This window comes from Fusarium oxysporum, chromosome 3 (assembly GCF_000149955.1).
Source record: "Fusarium oxysporum f. sp. lycopersici 4287 chromosome 3, whole genome shotgun sequence".
Taxonomy (NCBI): domain Eukaryota; kingdom Fungi; phylum Ascomycota; class Sordariomycetes; order Hypocreales; family Nectriaceae; genus Fusarium; species Fusarium oxysporum.
The window spans coordinates 4,998,972-5,014,390 of NC_030988.1; the positions used below are offsets into that span (position 1 = coordinate 4,998,972).

At 49.4% G+C, this 15,419-nt stretch overlaps 4 protein-coding genes across 4 annotated transcripts in view; all 4 read left to right on the top strand.

Annotated features, from left to right (window-relative positions):
• FOXG_21800 (uncharacterized protein) overlaps window positions 1-1,451 on the top strand; it is a gene marked incomplete at its 5' end in the record, with an annotated part of 4,654 nt that extends 3,203 nt beyond the window's left edge. The window contains one exon of the mRNA XM_018402160.1: window positions 25-1,451. Within this exon, the coding sequence (XP_018254853.1) occupies window positions 25-1,088 (1,064 nt within the window). The 3' untranslated portion in view covers window positions 1,089-1,451. The remainder of the gene's footprint in view (window positions 1-24) is intronic.
• Window positions 1,452-2,524: 1,073 nt separating this feature from the next.
• FOXG_14863 (uncharacterized protein) lies at window positions 2,525-5,819 on the top strand. Its single transcript, XM_018394927.1, has one exon. The coding sequence runs from the start codon at window positions 3,348-3,350 to the stop codon at window positions 4,128-4,130; it is 783 nt and encodes a 260-aa protein (XP_018254854.1). The 5' UTR covers window positions 2,525-3,347; the 3' UTR covers window positions 4,131-5,819.
• Window positions 5,820-10,574: 4,755 nt separating this feature from the next.
• On the top strand, window positions 10,575-11,777 carry FOXG_14864 (uncharacterized protein). The gene is made up of 2 exons (XM_018394928.1): window positions 10,575-11,004; window positions 11,062-11,777. Exons 1-2 carry the CDS (start codon window positions 10,722-10,724, stop codon window positions 11,577-11,579), a joined length of 801 nt encoding a protein of 266 aa, XP_018254855.1. The 5' UTR covers window positions 10,575-10,721; the 3' UTR covers window positions 11,580-11,777.
• Window positions 11,778-12,203: 426 nt separating this feature from the next.
• Window positions 12,204-14,427, top strand: FOXG_21801 (uncharacterized protein; the record flags this gene model as incomplete). Its single annotated transcript, XM_018402161.1, has 3 exons — window positions 12,204-14,110; window positions 14,173-14,260; window positions 14,311-14,427. 3 exons carry the CDS (start codon window positions 12,204-12,206, stop codon window positions 14,425-14,427), a joined length of 2,112 nt encoding a protein of 703 aa, XP_018254856.1.
• Between the last annotated feature and the right edge of the window lie 992 nt (window positions 14,428-15,419).

Below are 15,419 nucleotides of genomic sequence, written 5' to 3' on the forward strand. Positions count from 1 at the left end.
GTATGGTCGTCTCATGGGACGAAGACAACTCGTTCAAGGCCGAGCAACGGCACCAGCATGACAAGGCGCACGCGCTGTGGAAGAAGTTCACGACGGTTGTCATGCTGGATGAACAAGTGCGTGCGGCAGGAGATCCGGTTTTGCAGAGACTGCTGAAGCGGATCCGACTGGGTGTGCAGGATCGCACGGATTTAGAACTGCGCAACTCAAGGTGCTACCGGGAGGATAGGCGGATCCCCTGGGAGACGGGCATCACCGTGGTGACACCACTGAATAGGAACCGGTGGAACCTAAATATGGAGGCAACCTTGGCGTTCCAGATCCTGCAGCGGTCATTAATGCGAATCTTCATCTCCGAGCACAAATGGAAGGATGGCCTGCCGACGGAGGAAGAAGCCATCATGATGCTAAACCAGGGCGACGATAGCGCGATACCGGTACCAGCCATCTTCATGTTCGTGCCGGGGATTCCTGTCGTTGTGAACCACAATACCCACCAAGGGCTGAAGTTGGTCAACGGTGCCAGCTACACTGCTCTGGAGGTCATCCTCGACGAGACCCACCCGGGCCATCGGATCTCGGCCGATATGATGATCCACTTCGGGCCGCCAGCGGGGATAATCCTAGAGTCAGAGACAACAAAGGATATCCACTTCGCCGGGATGCCGTCCGGCACGGTTCTCTTGACGCCCATGAGCGTTAGAATCCAATGCCAGCGAAAGAGGCCGTGGCAGCGCAACGACGTCAGCCGGAAGGGTTTGCCGTGCGCGGCGGCTTTTGCGTGCACAGACTACAAGGTGCAGGGCAGGACGCTCGAGCGCGTTGCACTGGAGTTGCGCGGGACGAGGACGACTAATGTCGACGGACGCATCGTTCCCTCGCAGTGCGACCCCTACAGCCTGTATGTGCAGCTGTCGCGATGCTCGTCGCTGGATGGCATTATGCTCGTGTCTAAGGTACGGGAGAGAGACTTGGTGGGCAACCGCGTCCCCCCGGAGATGACTGCCGCGCAGGCGAGACTGGAGGAACTGAGCGATAGGACTATTCGGGAGGCCAAGCGCTGGTTGGACAACGATTCCCAAGGCTAGGGGGCCTGCGTTCGGCGACGTTGTCGAGACGAAATGGGAGAGGGGAGAGGGCGGGGAAGCGTTACAGGAAGCGTTATAGGATAGGAAAAGCGGGAGGGCTCTTCTGGAAGACACAAACGGTCTCCTCCCCTCGTCACGCGTTCGAGCAAGAGCCAGACAGGTCGAACAGGCACGCACAAAGGAAGAGCTGGACGGACGCAAACCACCAATCACAAAGGCTGTTCAAAGTTTTAAAGGTCGCGGGGCGAAGCTGGCACGCGGCGTTTTAATTAGTTCCCAGCGGTTTTAGTTTTGACCAATGGAAAGCGAGCATTCCGACCCTGAGCGGCGGGTGGGGCATAAAGGGCCTTTCGTTCCTCAAGGCATTTCGTTCCTCAAGGCATGGGCCAATGAACGCTTGTTTAAGGGTGACCGACCCTGCAAGTATCCATTTCCTGACTGATTTGTGAAATCGTGCACAAGAGTCGTTCTGCATAACTAATTGATGATGGGCGCTGGATCGAAAACAAAGTTAATCCGTATTATCGTGTCGTGTTCGGCACCAATCGCGACCCCTGTACAAGATGTGAAAATCCAATTGAGTTGTGTGATTCGCAACTGCCGTTGTTTTAATTTAAATTAAACACGTTATCAGACTTATTTGGAGAGTCAGCATCGCAATTGAAATAAAGAAGGGAACTCTAATCACGATGGAAAATATGAATGATCAGAGCATAGGAAGCAAGCCCTTCGTCAAGTGTGGGCCGCCGTCGAGCCTTCAGAAACCCTTCCAAGGGTGAAAGCGAACGCGAGCGTGCGAGGAACCGGCGCTGTCGACAACAGCAGAGACATCAAAGCCTGGTTCGTCAGGAGGGTTCTGCTTACCCTGGTATCCGCGTGATCAACTCTGTGCATGGCCAGGTGCCACCTGAGGATGCGTCGCATGCACACTGGCACTGCAACTACTTTGCCAGCGTGCCAGACAGTACCTCGATTACGGCCGTGGATAGTAAGTATACACATCTATAGTCTCCTACGGTAAGGTTCTTTATATGAGGTCTCTTAACGCTGTGGTAGTGTCCTTATTAATATTTGGTGAAGGCATTGTAGAGCGTCGAGGTTTATTGAACTCGTTGGGGCAGGATAAATTAATGACGGATGGCGATGATCGACAGTCCGTGACGCGACGCAAATTGACAACAGGCCGAAACTTTGGTCACAAGGTGGCAACAGTGCGGCACAATTTGGTACGTACCGGTGCACTAACAGGCAGGACTTAGGCCAAGAAGAAGCGTGAAAAGTGCAGCACCCCTATCAATTGCCTTAATTAAACAGAGAGTTGGTCATACCAGTCAGCAGTAAGATCACTTAAGCAAAAGCAAAAATCAGGGATTGGTTAGGACTACGAAGAGTCAATGTTGGTTACCCCGGTCAGGGGCTGGGAATAAAAGCAAGGATCACCTGCCACCAAAGCATATTAAGATAACACGACAACCAACTTGGCGCAAGAAATGTAAACATACTTCTGTCTCGTCCATTTTCATTCGATTTTCGCGTCTATTGGGCTAGCTATTCCGGATCTCGCATACACATCCCCTCGTCACCAGTTGCCATACCCCAAGGTTAGGAACTTTGACAAATGTTTCCTCTCATCATAAGCTCGCAACGTTGTCTGCCACAGGCTAGGGTAGACGGGATCATCGCCAATTTGGACCTGCGCTTCATCGACATTGATCATTGTCATCTTGAGCCATCCGTACGCCATGGCCACCCTTTTGGAACTTCCTGAGGTGGTGATCCACTCGGTAGCGGAGCTTCTTCCCGTCGACGATTTTTTCTCATTGCGGCTGTCCTGTCGGAGGTTGAACGCAATGTCCCTTCACGCCTTCATACGAGTCTATTTTCAGACTCGTTATGTGATGCTTGAAGAACATAGCCTGCAGACTCTTATTTCTATTTCGCAACATGAAACCTTCGGACCTGCCGTACGTGCGCTAGGATTTTGCACTGAGCATCTTTTGGAGATGGATGACGAGCAAAGTAGAGATTTTTTTGCTTTTCTAGAGGCAGTTTGGGGGCGTGGATATCCGCGTGAAGAGGAGTTTGAAGACGAAAGCGATGAGGACCTTGAGATGGAGGAAGATGACAAAGAGGACTTTTACGACCGCGTGTATCGTGAACGGCTCGATGACCAGAAAACACTTCTCCTTGGGCACGACATCATTTACCTTGCGCAAGCAATGACGGGCCTGTCCAACTTCAAGACGCTCATTCTCACCGATGCCCCGGATCCCTTGGGGCGCGAGTCGGCTGAAAAGAGAGGTGGGCAGCGAGCTGTCAAGGGGCTTTCATCCTGACAATGTTGAGGATGAACAGTTTGTGCAGCGTATATTGCAAGTCATGCTTAGCGCAGTGGCCAAAAGCGAACTACCTGTTGAGAAACTTGACTTCTACCTTGGTCATGTGGATGAGCCAAAAAGCGTCAACCCCATCAGCCTCCAACTGCTTGACTGGCCAGTTTATGTGTCACCAATTGCTTGGACGCTTACCAGCCTGACTTCCCTACGACTGCTTATTTCTCCATTCTATAAGAACAACCGTGCTTATGGCTGGGAGAAGAGAGCCATGGGATTTTTTGACCTCTTCCCTCAGCTGTCGCGCTTCTCGTTGGCATTTGATGACGAATTCAACAATCATACAATATTTCCAATCTTTTCGGAACTGTTGAAAATACCACAATTGCGGGTAATGGGGCTCGCTCGATTCGAAGCCACCGCCGCCGAATTGACCAAAATTCTTTTACAGCATCAGTCGACGCTTGAGGAGATAACACTGCGGGAAGTGGAGATGGACGGGGCTGGGAGCTGGACTTCTGTATTGAGCACCGTCAGGGATATGCGTCAATTCCACAACTTTACCATGAAGCAATGTTTGATCGGAGATTGGTTCTTTACGGACGTGTCGGGTGAGATAGATGAGGTAGTCTCTATCAAAGACAGGGAAAGGATTGAAGAGCTTGCGGCCCAGATAGAAATTGCAAGTGCTGAGATGGCTGCTAAGTGAAGGCTGGATCTTGAAATTTGGATGCCAGTTTTTCAGTCTGAAGGACTTACCATGCAGTACCCACCTACCGGCAAGCAAAAAAAAAGTTTCCCCATACACACTGCTAGGGCATTTGATTTGTCTCATTTCGATCAACAATCTGCACGCGTATAAACGCGTACTTTAGCTTTCATACGTTACACACTCTCCTTTCTGTAATATCGATCCGAGGATTCTTTCCAACGATCTTTGCGAGCTCGGATCATCGAGCGGCTAGTTTAAATTCCGTCAAACTCTTGGTACGAAGATGCCAGTCTACGAGGGAAATGCTGACGATCTACCGAGGAAAGAGCGGGTCAACGAGCAATTCAAGGCTTAGTTCGTGTTTACGTTACAATCGAGGGTAGTTCCGCTCTAGCTTGAAATTTATACCGCCAAATTGGCTTTCATGATTGAAATGAATCCGTAATCTATCTGGACCAGACTTTACAGCTCACAGCTTGGGCATGACAGGTATAGCCACCACGACACGTTAATGAGGCGGTGGCAGTGCTGAAGTCACGTGAATTCGACAAGTCCTTTGTCGCAGCCTGATTCCAGCCTCCATGCCCTCGCCATCTTTTCCTCGTGCATCTCCAGTCTTCCACGAAACGACCGTCTTACTGAGCGTCAAGACAACATCCCTTTTTACCCTGTCACACAAAAGGATCCCCTGCGTTGACCGTGGCGCGCAACGTGAGAGCAATTTTGTCAGCATGAACCCCGCTTTGTTGCCTAACTGTGATGATGACCGATAGGTTATACGAATTACTCGCAGAGAGAGAAAAACGATCTTCCTTTTAAAATAACTTTTATTTATCCTATTTATCACTTTCAAAAATCCTGAGGACTGCCTGGCGGAGATTCAGGCCCTTGGTGGATGTCTGGTGTTGCGAACCCCGCATCAGACGTCATCATCGTCATGGGAGACGATCCGGATGGTTCGGGCGGGGGATATCATCGCCCCCAGCGGAAGAGGGTCAGGACGACGAAGGTATTGGAGATGGAGCAGCAAAATGGAGATATGGAATGGCAGGAGGAAGGTGAGACTAGTGAGGGAGCTTTGGGACAAAACCGAGCTCGGAAGCAGGCTGCCCCCAAGTCAGCTGGTGGCATGGTCGAGGCAGTCCAGAGCTTGAAGCAACTACTGGAGCAGGACTTGAACAAGAAAATCGAAGCGATGAAGGCCGAATTTCAGCTCGAGTTCACCAAGCTCAGTGATCGCATGGCCGAGGAAGTCGCCAGGGCCACGGCCCAGATGGCACAAGAATTATCGCAAGTCCGAGACCAGCTCACCCAGGTTTGCGGCGAGCTGGAGCAGACTCGACTACAGCTAGATATGCTGAACAAGACTGAAACACCACGGTCGTCGGTTCAATCGTATGCAGACGCAGCCAGGATGACATCCACCAGCATGTCCAGTCAATCTTCGTCTGTAGCCCGATCGGCAACTCCAGAACCGGTGTTCTGCACAGTCGACACATCCAGAGTTCCTGAAGACCATCTTGGAGACGTTACACCATCAATGATTCGTAAGACCGTGGAGCAGGAGATGCGACAGTCGAGTGACCAACCTCGCTGGCGATGCGTCGCAGTGACCAGAGATGGACGGAAGGCTAATCGCCTTAGGATTATAGGTAGGAACGAAGAAGAAGTACAAAAGATCAAGACCATCCTCGAAACCAGGAAAGCTCCAGGTGCAAGAGTCCTTCGAGATCAACTATATCCTATCAAAGTTGATAGCATGAATCGTATGGCCGTCTTTGACCAGGAGTTTAACATCATCCCCGGAGCAATAGAAGCCTTAAACCAGGAGAATGAAGTCCAGATTGCCAAGGTAGCCTGGCTGAGCCGGAAGGTCAACCCCAAGTCATATGGATCCATGGTAGTCTACTTAACTAAGAGCAGCGATGCCAAGAGACTACTGCAGGAACACTACTTTCTCGTCGCAGGTGAATCGGCATATACGAGTGTATTTGAGCAGACCACTGGACCGGAACAATGCTATAATTGCCAAGAGCTCGGTCACAAGGCATTCTCGTGCAATAAGAATCGAATATGTGCAAGGTGCGCCACCGTGGGCCACCATCACAGTGAATGCCGGGCGCAGATACCCAAGTGCGCTCTCTGCAGTGGTCCGCATGAGTCATTCAGTAGAAATTGCCTGAAACTTCACCCCAGGCGGCATGAGTAAGTCGTTGCAGGTAATTCAACTGAATGTGAGAAAGCAGGATATGGTACATGAGAGCCTCATGAACGATAAGCAACTTCAAGATTACGCAGCAATAGCGATCCAAGAGCCCCAGGCACACCAAAAGGACAGCAAGCTACTAACGGTCCCTATGGGGCACCCCAGATGGGTTAAGATGGTCCCCACAGTTTGGAGAGAGGGCCGGTGGCCGATTCGAAGCATGTTATGGGTAAACAAGGATGTGGAGGCGGAGCAGATACCGATTGAGACAGCGGATATGACGGCAGCCATCTTGCGACTCCCTGAGCGGCTGGTTCTGGTTGTTTCGGTTTACGTGCCAGGAGGAGACACCCAAGCTTTACAAGGCACTTGCAACGCTTTGCGCCAGGTCATCTCAGACGTAAGAGGACAAGCCGGTAGACTGGTGGACGTGGTAGTTGTCGGAGACTTCAACCGACACGACCAGCTATGGGGAGGAGACGACATATCCTTGACGAGGCAAGGCGAAGCGGATCAGATCATCAATCTTATGAATGAATTTGAACTTATGAGCCTGCTCCCGAGAGGAACGAAGACGTGGAGCGGTGGAGATTTTGAGACAACAGTCGACCTGGTCCTTACTTCGGCAGATCTAGCGTCCTCGACTGTCAAGTGTATGATACATGGCACGGAGCACGGATCTGATCATCGTGCTATCGAGACGGAATTCGACGTCTCTGTTCCGATGCCGCAAGCCCAGGAGCGACTTTTACTCAAGAACGCACCATGGAAGGAGATCAACGCCCGGATTGCCGAGGCGTTAGAGTCCATTCCGGAACAAGGCACCGTACAGCAGAAGACTAACAGGCTTATGACAGTAGTGCTGGAGGCAGTCCGCGCGCTAACACCCAGAGCTAAGCCGTCACCATACGCAAAGCGTTGGTGGACCTCAGACCTCACACAACTTCGGCAGATATACACACACTGGAGGAACCGTGCCAGAGCATCGAGACGTGCGGGACGAGCATGCGAGGAGCTTGAGGACACGGCGAGAGGAGCAGCAAAGCAGTACCATGATGCCATCAGACAGCAGAAAAAGACGCATTGGAACGAGTTTTTAGCCGATAACGACAACATATGGAAGGCAGCAAAGTATCTCAAGTCTGGAGACGATACAGCATTTGGAAAAGTACCCCAACTCACGAGGGTCGACGGCACATGTACGACCAACAACATCGAACAGGCCGAGGAGATGTTCATCACGTTCTTCCTTCCATTGCCGGAGCACATCGAGCAGGAAGGGGATCGACCCCAGCGCGGATCTGCCATCACCATGCCGGACATCACCATGGAGGAGGTAGAGCGACAGCTTTTCGCGGCGAAGTCATGGAAAGCACCTGGTGAAGACGGGTTACCTGTTCTAGTCTGGAAACAGATCTGGCCTTCTGTCAGGCACCGAGTCTTCTCTCTTTTCCGTGCGTCGCTGGAAGATGGAGTGCTGCCGGATCAATGGAGACATGCCAAGATCATTCCGCTAAAGAAACCAAACAAGGAAAACTATTCGGTCGCGAAGGCATGGAGGCCTATCTCGCTTCTATCCACGTTAGGCAAAATACTAGAGGCGGTCGTCGCAGAAAGGATCTCGCATGCCGTTGAAACATACGGATTACTACCAACCAATCACTTTGGAGCTCGCAAACAACGTTCCGATGAGCAGGCATTGATGCTGCTGCAAGAGCAGATCTATGCCGCCTGGCGGGGTCGATGGATCCTTAGCCTGGTGAGCTTTGACGTCAAAGGAGCTTACAATGGAGTGTGCAAAGAGAGACTCATTCAAAGACTGAGAGCAAGGGGCATACCAGAGGATCTGCTTCGCTGGATCGAAGCCTTTTGCTCGGATCGCACAGCGACTATTCAGATCAACGGACAGACAACCGAGATGCGAAGTCTACCACAAGCGGGGCTCCCACAAGGCTCACCTCTGTCTCCGATCCTGTTTCTTTTCTTCAATGCAGACCTCGTACAGCAGCGCATCGACTGCTACGGGGGAGCGATAGCGTTTGTGGATGACTTCACTGCCTGGGTGACAGGTCCAACCGCAGAAAGTAACCGCGATGGGATCAAAGGGATCATTAAGAAAGCTCTAGACTGGGAGAGAAGAAGTGGCGCAACGTTCGAGACAGAAAAGACGGCGATCATACACTTCACTCGGAAAGCATACAAGTCCGACGCAGAGCCCTTCGCGATCAGGGAACAACTTGTTTGGCCCAGGACCCAGGTCAAGGTTCTCGGGATGATTATGGATGCTAGCCTCAAATACAAAGAGCATATTGCACGGGCAGCGACCAAAGGTTTAAAGGCTGCAATGGAGCTGCAGAGGCTCAGGGGTCTTGCTCCGAGGACAGCGAGACAGCTATTCACAGCCACGGTGGCCCCAGTCGTGGATTACGCCTCAAATGTATGGATGCACGCATGCAGGTATAGAAGAGCCAGCCCTATCAATCGGGTTCAGAGGATCGGAGCAAATGCAATTGTGGGGACGTTCCTCACAGTGGCAACAAGCGTAGCAGAAGCAGAGGCGCATATCGCCAGCGCACATGAACGGTTCTGGAGACGGGCAATTAAGATGTGGACTGATCTACATACCCTTCCGACAACCAACCCTCTCCGAAGCTGTACATCTCGCATTCGAAAGTTCAGAAGATACAATCGCTCGCCATTCTACGAGGTAGCAGTGGCACTCAATGAGATCCCGATGGAAGAACTAGAAACGATCAACCCTTTCACGTTGGCACCTTGGGTAGGACGGGTGCAGGCTATAGTGGATGAAGGGGATAGTTTAGGGACAACGCAAGCAGATCTAGGATGGGCGGTACGTGCTGCAGTGAGCAGTTCGGCGCGGAATGGGGTAGTCGGAGTCGGCGGGGCCATCGAGATCCCTGCCTCGGTGCGAGGAGGACCGAAGCTTGAGCGCTTTTCCTTCACGCTCGGCATGAGGACGGAACAGAACCCATTTTCCGGACAACTAGCAGCGATGGCTTACGTGTTGAGACACTTACCTGACCTTGAGTATCGAAGCGTGGCACTGTTGGCGAGCAACAAAGCCGCCGTGCTCACGGTCCGAAACCCTCGCCAGCAGTCCGGTCAAGAGTATGTTGAATGCATATATGATTCCATCAATGTATTGAGGGTCAAAGGAAACGTGGTGGCTGTCATATGGATGCCCACCAGTGCTGAACACAGGCTCCTGAACATGGCTAAGAAAGAGGCGCGAAGTGCGAGCCAAGACGGTGCCGTCCCGGCTCAGAAGTTTCCCCGAATGCGATCGACGACCCTGAACATAGCCCGATCGAGTCAACGTGCAAGCAAACGGCTACCAGACAACGTTGGAAAGTTTTCAAAGAAGGTTGATGCTGCGCTCCCGGGCAAGCACACTCGATTGCTCTATGATGGCTTGTCACGGAGAGAAGCCAGTGTGCTATCACAGCTTAGGACGGGCATGGCCAGACTGAACGGGTACCTCTTCCGGATCAGCGTAGCAGCGTCACAGCAATGCGCATGCAAACAAGCGACAGAGACAGTAGAGCACTTTCTCTTTCGATGCACGAAATGGACAGCGCACAGGACTGAGATGCTGCAGTGCACGGAGACATTGAGAGGAAACCTCTCGTTCTACCTAGGAGGAAAGTCACCATCAGATGGCGCCAAGTGGACGCCAAACATGCATGCAGTCCACGCAACTATACGATTTACAATGGCCACAGGCCGACTCGACACACAATACTGAAACCAGATTGCAAGAATCTCACCTACTTACTCTTACTAACTTACTTACACTAAACACCCAACACCCAACACCCCGTCTCATACAAGCGGACGTCGCTTCAGCCGCCGTAGATAGGACGTTGAACACTTGAAGAATAGCCTTCAAGCTAGTTCGCTGGCTATGCTAGTAAATCAGGGGAAAACGCAGGGAGCAATAGGGTAGAAGGAAAAAGCACAATCGAGGAACAGGCGCATTATGGGCTTGAGGAGACCTATTTCAATTCATATGGTGAAAAGCAAGGTACAGTCTGGGCTTTAGGAAATGCGGACACAGATTGAGCAACGTGTAGCACAGCATGGGCTTGGAGAGGCGAGGACGAAAACTAAGCAATGTACGTACGAATTAGTGACTAGTGCCCTATCGGCCAAAATAAGCCGCCGGGCGTAATAAATTGTATTGTATTGTATTGTGATGATGACCATCTCCGACTCCCGAAGCGACAGAAGACCTCTCATTCGAATGCAGACTCAAATGCAGAGAACAACCTACCATATGGCCGCTATAGTATAGCTTGGATTTGTGCGCTGTATATCGAGACGGCTGCTGCTCAGGCCATGCTAGATCTCATTGCCGCATTATGGAGCGACGAAAGAAACTATTGCGTGCAGCCAACATACTTCAAGGAGCTTTGTTGACGTATCAGGATATTTTGTACGGCATTGATCTCACGAAAATCGAAGAAAAAGACGGGATTCTCTATCTGTATCAAAATCAGAGATCCATTACCGCTCATGTTAAGCGGGGACCCTTCCCGAACCATCTGACCACCAATGTCCAGCATAAAGAAGCAGCTCTCACGATTAATCAATGCACAGCAGCCATGGCGCTATTGGGTCGTCTAACACGAAAACTTCTTGCAGGCAAGAACTCTCGAGTATTCACTGTAAGTAGTGCGAAATGTTTCTTACATTCAACAGGTGTTTGTTCGACTATAGAGGCATTGGATCTTCGCATTGGAAAGTCACTACTTCAACCGAAGCTACTTCCCGGCCCTGACTTGAAGGACTGTCCGCACACAGTGATCAAGGTTGGACTACTATACACCACGGAGTCGTGGACCATCGACACAGCAGGCTGTCAATATGGATTCCGAGAGGTTCTGGTTCTGTTCAACAAGTACATTGCAGACAAATGCTGCCAATTATTAGGCGATCCTACTACGCACAATTGGACCGAAACGAAAGACTTGGATTGTTTCTCGACCCTCCCTATCATGAACAAATCACGAGCACAAAAGCATGACCGAGAACTGGAACGAAAGGCTCGCTTTCACTTTGCCGATTTTGTTGACAGACATGTAGGCGCAGATATACTAGATGGTTCTGCCTCTGAGTTCAACGATCAGCTTGCGAGTTTCGGGAATATGCTGAAGACGCATATGTTGAGCTTTGATGATTCTCCATTTAGGACTGGCTCCCAGTGGCCCGCATCGTAGAAAGGCCGCATCTGATACTGAGAATCTCAGGAGATAGCGACATTTAGATGCTAGTCGAAAACGTCACAAAGACAATCACTGTGTCCCAATTACCTGACTTAGCTGCCTATAGTATCTTCTTATGGCTTACAGTTCCTCTATTAGCTACAAAAAATATATGATTGTGTGAGGCACGAAGAGATAATACAGATCTGAAAGAAAATGACGAGTTGTCATATTGGACTTCGAACGTGCGGACAATCTGTGATAGGCCTCATCTTGATATTGCTATTAGGACCATGCCACAATTAATGAGATGTCAGCGGCGGGGATTGTCTTGCAGTGTTAGTGGTTACTGGTTACTATTCAATGACATTGACACGTCATGGTGCATTTTGTTGTTAGGCAGCAATGCATAATGCTCAGCCACAGCCTTTATCGGTAGGGTTTTAGATCTAATAAATCAGCATATTTGTGTGAGCCTAATTAGTTACAATCAATCGAAAAATAAAAACATCTTTTTGTTACAATTCTCGCGACAACCGTCAGTCTCCATCTCACGGATGAAATTCTGGCCTTGATACAGCTGCCGAGTCAATCTGAACCAGCAATCTGGACTTGTGCTAATTTACTGGCCTCAGGAGGATGACGGAGCGCAGCTCACCGGCAAAATGGGACTGGATGGACGCATACGACAAGAATCCGGAAGAAAAAGTAATCTCAGGAGTAAGCAAGCTCCAAGAAATCTCTCGCCATCTGAATATTGACCCCAAACAACCGGACCCTCATCAGCTATTGATGTTGGCAATCGAAAAGACGAATGAAAACGTTCTGAATGCTCTGATCGGCAGTTTCAAAATCAACATCAACCAGCGCGATGCTAAGGGGCGAACAGCGCTGACACAGGCTGTGAAAGCTGGCAACAGGGATATGGTTGAATGTCTCCTTGAAATCCAAGGGATCGACGTAAATGCCCCTGACGAAGATGGCATAACGCCTCTTTGGCTCAGTCTTCGAAACCACGTCTCCAGAGACCATCGCATGATAGCAGCTGCTATAATTCAGAAAGCAGATGTGAATGAGCGAGATGGCAATGGGGATTATTCGATCACTTGGGCGATTCGCAACAATATCGACTCGTTCAGAGACAGTTCGAGTTTCCATTCTGACTGGCAACGTGGATCACTTCTAATTCCATTATTAATCAAAAAGAAGGAATTGGACGTTGAACGGATTGAATCTGTCGGCCAAAGTCCATTCCTTTCGGCGATAAATTGTGAGTCTCTCTCACGTCTGGATGACTTTCTGAAAGACCTACTGGACTTTGGAAAATTCAATGTGAACATCCTGGATGGGGACTTCAGGTCACCGCTGTCACTTGCAGTGGAGAAATCCACTACGTGGGCGGTTAATGCTCTGCTGGAAAATGCTGAAGTTGATGTCTGCTCTCAAGATAAGGACGGCCGAACACCACTAATCTGGAGCATTATTACTGGTAGATTTACAACGATGCAACTTCTTCTCGAAAGAGAGGATTCTGGAATAAATACTCCTGATATGAATGGAAGAACACCACTTTCATGGGCTTCGGGGACAGGCAACCTCGATATGTTGGAGTTTCTATTACAAAAATGTGCCGATAATGTGGACGAGCCTGATCTTAATGGGCAAACTCCGTTATTTTGGGCAGTCCAAAGGGAGCCAGAGTATGGGTCCCTTCACAAAAGATCAAGGGGCTTTGATCGTGGTCTTGAGTCTCAGAATGAACAGATCGTTAAGTACTTGATCAATTCTGGCGGCGCAGACCCTTACTTCAAAGATAACAACAAGAGAACTCCGCTTTCATGGGCAGTTACAACCAAGAATCTAGACATTGTGGAATACCTGATAGAATATCAAGGTTGCAACATTAATGATTCTGACAAGGACGGGCGAACGCCTTTATCATGGAGTGCAGAGCAAGGAGACATCGAAGTAGTCCGGTACTTACTGTCGATCGACGGTGTCGATGCCAACATTGAAGACCACGAGAAGCGGAGTCCGCTTTTCTGGGCCACGCGACCAAAAAATGAGACCATGATCAAGCACTTACTACTGAGGGACATGGAAACTTTACACATTTTGGCTACAAAAGGAACATATGTTGAAAAAGTAAAACTACTTCTTGAGGCTGGATACGACTCCTCTAAGCTGGACGGTAGTGGTCAAACACCACTGCATCGTGCTGTCAGAGCAAGAAATTTGGATTTTGCAAAGCTTTGCATCAAATACTGTCACAGTTCCGTGAACAAGAAAGATAAAAAAGGCATTACACCACTTCAGCTGGCCGTCACATATAGCCCTCATATGTTGGCTTTGCTTGTTGAAAGCTCAGCACAAACAAATGAGATCCAGAGAAGTGCGTGGTTCAATGGAAATGATGGGGAATCACATAGTATTGTGTGTTTGTCTCTCAAAGGCGAAGATCAGTCTTTGCAGTTCATATCAAGGAATCAGTTTTCAGCAAATTTTGGACAGGATGCCTGGCCTATGGCACCAGGCATTTGTCTGTTGTGAGTTATGGATCATGATTTGTTTCAATTCAACAGAGTTATACTGATTCATATCTTGACAGTCTTAGCAAGGAATCTCCCCCTCCCTGGTCAAGGGATGGATTCTTCGGCTTCAAGCAGGCCCCAAAAGATGACATGCTTCATGTCAACGTAAGAGTTGATGGCTCACAGTATGGTGGTTCTGCAAAGATCGCTGTTAGGATGGCAACCTCATTCCCGGCTTCATTCCACACGTTGTGCTCTACATCATCAAAGCACTCCGATATCGGGAATGCCCTCTCATGTGTAGCGATCCAATGCCTAAGCTCGACAATTGATTCAAAGGCAGGAACTGGGAGTTTCTTTAGTACACTTTCCAAAAGCATCCTACATGGAGACGTCATTGATTTTATCTTGCAGTTCTTAGATACATTGGAGGAGCGATGGCGTCAGCTACTTAAGGCGGTTGAAAACTATCCACGTCTTTTTGTACGTACACTTGGTGCCACAACACCATCACCTATCTCCACTTGCACAAGCTGACATCGGATTGTCTTTTTACATAGCAAGATATCATCCACGATGATAGGACGCATGGTTTTTCAAGCTTAGACCCATTGACCAGTACCATACCGAACGAAACCGGAACAAAGGACCCAAAGCAGTCTAAAAAACAGTTAACTGACACCGAGCGAATTGAAAAACTACACACGGGGCTTTACAACTTGAGTCGAATTAGAGATATTCTTCAAAACCACGTTAAAAATACTGAGAATCTTGTGTTTGACTATTACAGGCATACAGTTAAGGACAAGGGCCACGAAAAAGCTCGTAGTGTTATCTTACAGTTAGAGGCACGGGGGAATAGCACGATTGACCGGTCTGAACAACGTTTGAGAGACCTATTAAGCTTTGTATTCGCAAAATGACCCGTATGAGGATGAATCTGGCTAACTACATCTAGGTATACGTACGTGTATCTATTCATGAAGCACACCGATCTACAGATATTGCAAGAAGCATGAGACGCCTTTCTTGGATGACGGTATGAGAGAATTCTTACAAGACCTTCAGCCTTACTGACTTTTACAGTTCATATTTCTTCCAGTTATGTGTGCTTCTGTGAGTTACTTACTTCTATTTGATAGAGCTATTGATAGGGTGAACTGTTATGCTAATCGTAACGCACACTTGTTAGAGTCTCTTTGGAATGAATGTCGACATTCTGAAAGACAATCCTGACTGGAGATGGTTTATCTTGACTGGAGGGGTCTTGGTTAGTATAACTATGGGTCTTTGGTTTTTCCTCCCGCGTACTCAGGTACCGAAG

Bases quoted from the DNA above. Each gene is read 5' to 3' on its own strand.
- FOXG_14864 (XM_018394928.1), top strand. From the start codon at position 10,722: ATGGAGCGACGAAAGAAACTATTGCGTGCAGCCAACATACTTCAAGGA. The intron at 11,005-11,061 runs GCAAGAACTCTC...TACATTCAACAG, and splicing joins AACACGAAAACTTCTTGCAG to GTGTTTGTTCGACTATAGAG.
- FOXG_14863 (XM_018394927.1), top strand. From the start codon at position 3,348: ATGCCCCGGATCCCTTGGGGCGCGAGTCGGCTGAAAAGAGAGGTGGGC.